Genomic DNA, 7,165 nt, shown 5'->3' on the forward strand with positions numbered 1-7,165 from the left:
AAAAAATAATGTGTGTGTGTGTGTGTGTGTGTGTGTGTGTGTGTGTGTGTGTGTGTGTGTTTAGCTGAGCACAGTGGCTCACGCCTGTGATCCCAGCACTTTCAGGGGTGAGAGGCAAGAGGACTGCCTGAGCCTCAGGGTTTGAGACCAGCCTGTGAGAGATTGTCTCCACAATAAACCAAAAAAATTAGCTGAGCATCATGGTGCGTGCCTATAGTTACAGTTACTTGGAAGGCTAAGGCGGAAAGACTGTCTGAACCCAGCAGGTCTAGGCGGCAGTAGCTATGAGTGTGCCACTGCACTCTAGCCTGGGCAGTAGAGTGACACTCTAACTAAAAAAAAAAAAAGTATATATAACTATAAGAAAAAAAAAACTCTTGACATTCAAAGGCAGAAAAACTATGATTATTGTACAAATAAAGTGGAGACGACACAGATACACAGATAATAGTATACATATCTAAAGTAGATTTATAGGTACTACCATAATTTTGAATACTGTGCCATCTAGAAGACATAAAAACATACCTTATTTATTTCATTCACAATAAATCCTTCCGAAGCTGTAACCTCAGGGATGCCATCTAGGCCAATTCCTTGACAAGTCAGACTGCCATACAAAGATGGTTTTCCTATGTGGCACAAAAGAAGCATGTCTCAAAAATTAAGAATTTTGCATTTTTATCCTTGGAAGACCCAATTCAGGCATCTGTATACATGGAATGCTCATGATACTGGCCCATGAAAGAAAGATAGGTGCCTGTGTTAAAAGTCAGGTGAAGAGAAAAGACTAGAGGTCTTAATCCATTTAGTGTTACTCTAAAGGAATACTTGAGGCTGGGTAACTTACGAAGAGGAGAGGTTTATTTAGCTTACAGTTCTGCAGACTGTGCAAGAAGCACAGCACCGTCATCTGCTCCTGAAGAGAGCCTCAGTCTGCTTCCACTCATGGCAGAAGGTAAAGGGTAGCCACCATGTACAGAAATCACATGGCATGAGAGGAAGCAAGGGGGAGGAGGTGCCAGGCTCTTTTTAACAACCAGCACTCTCAGGAACTAAAAAGGTTGGGAACTCACTAACTTTTCCTGAGATTCAGAGGGATCAAACATCCAAACTGTAGCCCTAGGCATACCTAATTTGAGAGGGAATACACTGAAAGAATAAAATCTAAAAACAAAAATTTTGAGATATGATACAGCATTTGTAGAGAGAGCTATTAGAGTGATCTCAATCTGTTTTAACAGCCTGTGAAATGTAATTATTCCAGGATGCAAGGTGAAGATCAGCATGCAAATATTTATTTATCCACAGTATAGTCACATAATACATAGCAAAGAATTAAGCTTCAATACCCTGGAAAGTCCAGGCTCAATAGCTCAGCCTATAATCCCAGCACTTTGGGAGGCTGAGGCGAGTGAATTGCCTGAACCCACGGATTCGAGACTCACCCAGGCAACTTGTCGAGCCCTCGTCTCTACAATAAATCAAAAAAAGTAGCACACGCCTATAGCTCCGGCTACTTTGAAGGCTGAGGCAGAAGGATCACTGGAGCCCAGCTGGTCAAGGCTGCAGTGGCCGGGAGCATGCCACAGCACTCCAGTCTGGGTGACAGAGTGAGACTCCAACTCAAAAAATAAAAAAATAAAAATAACCTGGAAAATATGCCTAAGTAGAATGCTGACTTTGCAGTAACATGGGCTAAGAAAGATATTATCCTACACACAAACATGTAAAGATGATAGAATGAAGTTAAAAACTTTTTCCATTCTTCTTCTGTACCTTATTTACTCACATCTATAACAACCCGTAACACACTGGTTACATGACTGACTTCACTAGACTGTGAAGTCCTTGAGTTCAGAAACTATCAAGGTGCTACAAGTCATTCAGTAAATAAATGTTGCACCAAATTAAAGTTATAGGAGTAAGCGGGAAGTAGAAACCATCATGGATTAACACAAGAGTGGGAGGGCTTTCTAGAGAAAGTGGGACTTGACCAGGATCTTCAAAGATGAGACCTGCCTGGGAAGAAAATAAGGGAATGAAAACTCAAAGTCAAGGGGGAGCATGTCCAGAATAAAGGAAAGTAAAAAATAACAAGGGTGAAGGAGGTATCAATTAATATACCAGTTTAGTTATAGTAGTCATAGAAATAGTAGTTTAAGGATATACCACAGAGAAACTCATAATGCCACAAAAACAAGACAGAGGCAACATTGCTTTTTTATCCCACTCCATGATTGCCTCCTGTCTTCACCAACCACCCTGAGAAGTCTGGCCCTCATGATACATCATTTCAACCAGCCTCCTGTCAGCATCTTCAATGGCTTCTCTACATTTGCGAAAGTCACTAAAATAACCTCAGTCTCAATTTTGTTATATAACAGAAGTGAGATCAATCCAACTCACCATCTACATTCCTATATGCAGGCTGCTGAGTGCTGCTACAGAAAAGGACACAACTGTGCAGACTGGCAACATGCCAATTCATGTTTCCAAACTCAGCAGTTTTATAGTCCTTTTGCCCCTCCCATTCCCCACAGAACCAGTTCTCATACCACCTACCTCGCCATTAAAATCTCCTTCTTCGCGACCCGCCTGGGCAACTTGGCAAGACCTCATCTCTACAATAAATCAAAAATTAGCTGGGCGTGGTAGCGTGCACCTGTAGTTCCAGCTACTTGGAAGGCTGAGGCAGAAGGATCGCCGGAGCCCAGCAGGTGGAGGCTGCGGTGGCCGGGAGCGGCCACTGCACTCCAGTCTGAGCGACAAAGTGAGACTCCAACTCAAAAAAAAAAAAAAATCTCCTTCCTTCATCATAGTCAAAAGGTGGAAATAAATGTCTATTGATCAATTAATGGATAAAAAAAACATGGTATATCCATACAACAGAATATCACCTGGCCACAAAAAGGAATGAAATATTGATAAAAACTACAAAATGGAAACATTATAAATGAAAGAAGTCAGACACAAAAGACCAAGAGTTTTATGATGTCATTTATATGAAATGTCCAAAGTAGGCAAATCCACAGAGACAGAAAGTAAATTAGTGGTTGCTAGGACTGGGGAATGGGGAGTGATTGGTAATGAGTCTGGAGTTTTTTGGGAGGATGTTTAAAATGTTCTGAAATCAGATAGTGGTGATGATATATAATTCTGTAAATATACTAAAGTCCACTGAATTGTACACTTTAAAAAAGTGAACCTTATGGTATGTGAATTATATCTCAATAAAGCTGTTCAACAAATAATCTAGAATCCTAACAGCATCTACCTCACATGATTGTAAGAAACAGAAATAAGTGTATGTAAAGTAACTAGAACACAGATAGCATACAATTTACCTAAAAAAGCTTTTATTTAAAATAAAAACACGTTGGGTATGGTGGCTCATGTCTATAATCCTAGTACTCTGGGAGGCGGAGGCGAGAGGACTGCTTGAGTCCAGGGGTTTGAGACCAGCCTGGGCAACTTGGTGAGACCTCATCTCTACAATAAATCAAAAAATTAGCTGGACGTGGTGGAATGCGCCTGTATTTCCAGCTACTTGGAAGGCTAAGGCAGAAGGATCGCCTGAGCCCAGCAGGTCGAGGCTGTGGCAGCCACGAACGTGCCACTGCGCTATGGCCTGGGTGACAGAGTGAGACTCTAACTCAAAAACAAAGAAACAAAACCCGAGAAGTCAGGTGGTGACTCATCCAAGCCTGTAGTGCCAGTTACTCAGGAGGCTAAGGTGGGAGTGTCACTTGAGCCCAGGAGCTCAAATCCAGCACCTGGGAAACACAGTGAGAAACTCATCTCTTAAAAAACAAACAAATAAGCCAGGCATGGTGGCTCATGCCTGTAATTTCAGCAGTTTGGGCGACAGAGGCAAGAGGATTGCCTGAGCCCAGGGGTTTGAGACCAGCCTGGGCAACTTGGCAAGACCTCGTCTCTATAATAAATTAAAAAATTAGCCAGGCGTGGTGGTGTATACCTGTAGTTCCAACTACTTGGAAGGCTGAGGTGGAAGGATCGCCTGAGCCCAGCAGGTCGAGGCTGCAGTGGCCATGATCGAGCTACTGCTCTCCAGACTGGACAATAGAGTGAGACTCCAACTCAAAAAGAAAAAAAAAAGAAAAAGAACAAAACCCTGCTCCTTAAGAGTTGATTTAGCTCCAACTCATAAAGAAAACTGAGGCTATAAGTTACCCTCAAATTTCTACATACATGTCCACACATTTACCTACACTTGCACTTACCCTCATCTTATTTCATCCAAGTCTCTTAGGCTTAATTCAATCTCCTTCTCTCTCCTCTAAGACATTGGTTCTTCAGGTAGTTCTTTTCTCCTCTACATTCAATCCATATATTTTCATTTTCATTTTTATTTTTTTTAGTTGCTTAGTGATTTAGTCTCCTCTAAAGGCTCTATCAGCAGGTAGAATGGAAGACACCTTAGGCCAGGTCCAGTGGCTCAAGCCTGTAATCCCAGCACTTTGGGAGGCCAAGGCAAGAGGATTACTTAAGCCCAGGAGTTCAAGACCAGGAGTCTGGGCAATCTGGTGAGACCTTGTTTCTACAATAAATCAAAAAATTAGTTGGGCATGGTAGCGCACACCTGTAGTTCCAGCTACTTGGAAGGCTGAGGTAGAAGGAGCACCTGAGCCCAGCAGGTCAAGGCTGCGGTGGCCGTGAGCGTGCCACTGCACTCCAGCCTGGGAGACAGAGTATGACTCCAACTAAAAAAAAAAAAAAAAAGAATGGAAGACACCTTGACTCCTTGGGCAACCAAGACATTATACCCCTTCACTGCCTGCTCTGACTGGAGGACCCACGCATCAATGCTTTGCTTCTGGTGGTACTCTACATTTGATGGAGGCACCTTCAAGGGCTCACTTATCCCTTAGCCAATCACAAGTCTATACACCCTTCTTGACAACTACCTTCACATCTGCAGACTGCACACCAGATGAGTTTTGTGCATAGGCCTGGGATTAGAGCATAAGACTGTTATTGAGGCGTCCCCAACCTGCCACCAGCTCTTCGTGTGTGTGTGCGCGCGCGCGTGTGCGTGTGCGTGTGTGTGTGTGTGTGTCTTCCAATCCCTCAGGGAAAACCACTAAGGCTCTCATCCCTACTGAATATCTGGTTCCATCCCTCTTCTTTAAGAGGCTTTCTGTCATAGAACCTCAACCTCAGTTCCTGTTTCTCTCTAATCTCAAGCCCCATTGCCCCAGGCCATATTTATAGGCTGTAGTAGAGGCTTGTGTTTTCATCAGCCCGGAGAGAGGGAAGCAATTCCAGGACAAGACATAAAGAACTGAACTGAAATCTCTCACCTCCACCTGAGGTACAGTTCTCTGCTAGATGATCTCCTCTCTATTTTTAAATTGCTCTTTTTTCAATTATTTCCCTTTAAAAAAACACACACAAAAAAAACAAAACCCTAGCTACCACCTTCTTAATACATGCAGCATAATTTCCTCAGAAGAATACACTACGTTTAAAACTTTATTTCTAATGGATTCTAAAATGAAAGATAATCAGTAAAACAAAACTTTCCCATAGAATTTATTTTCTTCTTCTTCTTTTCTCTCTCTCTCTCTCTCTCTCTTTTTTTGAGTGGGCTCAGGCAATCTTCTCACTTCAGCTTCCTGAGTAGCTGGAGCTGGGACTACAGGCACATGTCACTATGCCAGACTAATTTTTTTTTTTTTGTAGAGACAAGGCCTTGCTTTGGTGCCCAGGCTGGCCTCAAACTCCTGGGCTCAAGCATTCCTCCCTCCTTGGCCTCTCAAAGTGCTAAGATTCCAGGTGTGAGTCATTGTGCCCAATCTTTCCCATAGACTTTTGAAGGAAGGTTGATTTGTTTTTGCAATGGTACCACAATGGTTACAATGTGAATCAAATGGTTCAGAACGACATAGGAGTGACAAAGGAAAAACAGGTAAGATTTGGGAGCTGCCTAAATATGACAGGGTGAGGCAACTAAGAAAAATGCCTAGAAAAATGATGGCATTTTAAAAAATGAGAAAAATCAAGAGATAGAACTCATTTGACAATATATAAGCTCAGCTTGGTTTGGGACTTGAGTAAGTAAAGTAATTTAAGATGACAGCAAGACCTTTATGCAGAAATGTCTAGCAGACAACTGTTTAATATCTGCTTGAACTTGAAGCACTCAGGTCTGGAGCTATAGATCTAGAAATTATCACCAAGACGGTCCCAACTGAAGCTATAGAACTGCTTAGAATACAACAGCATAGAATTAAGGAACTGATTAAGATGCATGAGCAATGTCTCCATGAATAAGTCTGTGGCTTCCAAATGGAAAACCAATTCAAAGGTCTTCCACTGAAATTGAGGAGTTAGGATAATGTCCATATAGCACAGACCGGTCAAGCATGTTTGCAGACTATGAGCATTATGCAAGATGGCTGGGCCAGGAAAAAGTAGGAAGCTTTCTTCTCAAGGAAGCAAATCCCTCTTCTTTACAGTGAAAGTATATAGATTTATGAATATTACCTGGGGGATGACAGCTCAGCCAGGCCTGCCCTTCATCCTTCCTATGAAGAAAGACAAAAGCCTAATTAGGCTCACCTAAAGTTGAATAGGATGCTACTGGTAACAGAGGAGAAAGACAGCACATAATCTCCAGTTTGGTCATAGTACTTAGACATGATCTAGTCCAACCTCCCATTCAGCCATAGATCGTTCTATGACAGTCAAACTTTATTTGTTGAAGAAATATTTGTGGATTAAGTATTTAATGAATAGGCATATACTGGTTAAATTAATATTGAAACACTCATATTAATGAGGAGTTCATTTTAAAAAACCAAGGTTATTTATATTTAGATATTTATTGGGATCACTGTAAACCAGGCCCCACATTAGGCACTTTGCATATAGCATCCTTAATCCTCACAACAATCAAACTATGTCAAAGATAAAAAACTGAAGCTTAAAGTGATTTGCCCAAGGTCACCAAGCCATGAAATTGGAATTGAAACCTACTACTGGTACACAATAAAGTCTGTGTTCTAACACCTTACGCTGACATTTTACATGTTTTAGAATGCACCTCCCCAATCATCCAAATCCTGATCTCTTCACCTAACACTATTAGGGTATGATAGAAAGGGCCTAGGCTTTTTTTTTTTTTTTTTTGAGTTGGAGT

The 7,165-nt window shown here is 41.7% G+C and overlaps 1 protein-coding gene across 1 annotated transcript in view; it reads right to left on the reverse strand.

Annotated features, from left to right (window-relative positions):
- The window catches only part of PAAF1 (proteasomal ATPase associated factor 1), a 50,966-nt gene that overhangs the window by 42,434 nt on the left and 1,367 nt on the right, over positions 1–7,165 (reverse strand). The window contains exons 2-3 of the mRNA XM_008064662.2: positions 6,511–6,551; positions 529–632 (exon numbers count right to left, since the gene is read on the reverse strand). Coding sequence (XP_008062853.2) covers positions 529–632; positions 6,511–6,551 — 145 coding nt within the window. The remainder of the gene's footprint in view (positions 1–528; positions 633–6,510; positions 6,552–7,165) is intronic.

Source organism: Carlito syrichta, unplaced genomic scaffold, assembly GCF_000164805.1.
Source record: "Carlito syrichta isolate Samal-C Ts95f unplaced genomic scaffold, Tarsius_syrichta-2.0.1 Scaffold307839, whole genome shotgun sequence".
Taxonomy (NCBI): domain Eukaryota; kingdom Metazoa; phylum Chordata; class Mammalia; order Primates; family Tarsiidae; genus Carlito; species Carlito syrichta.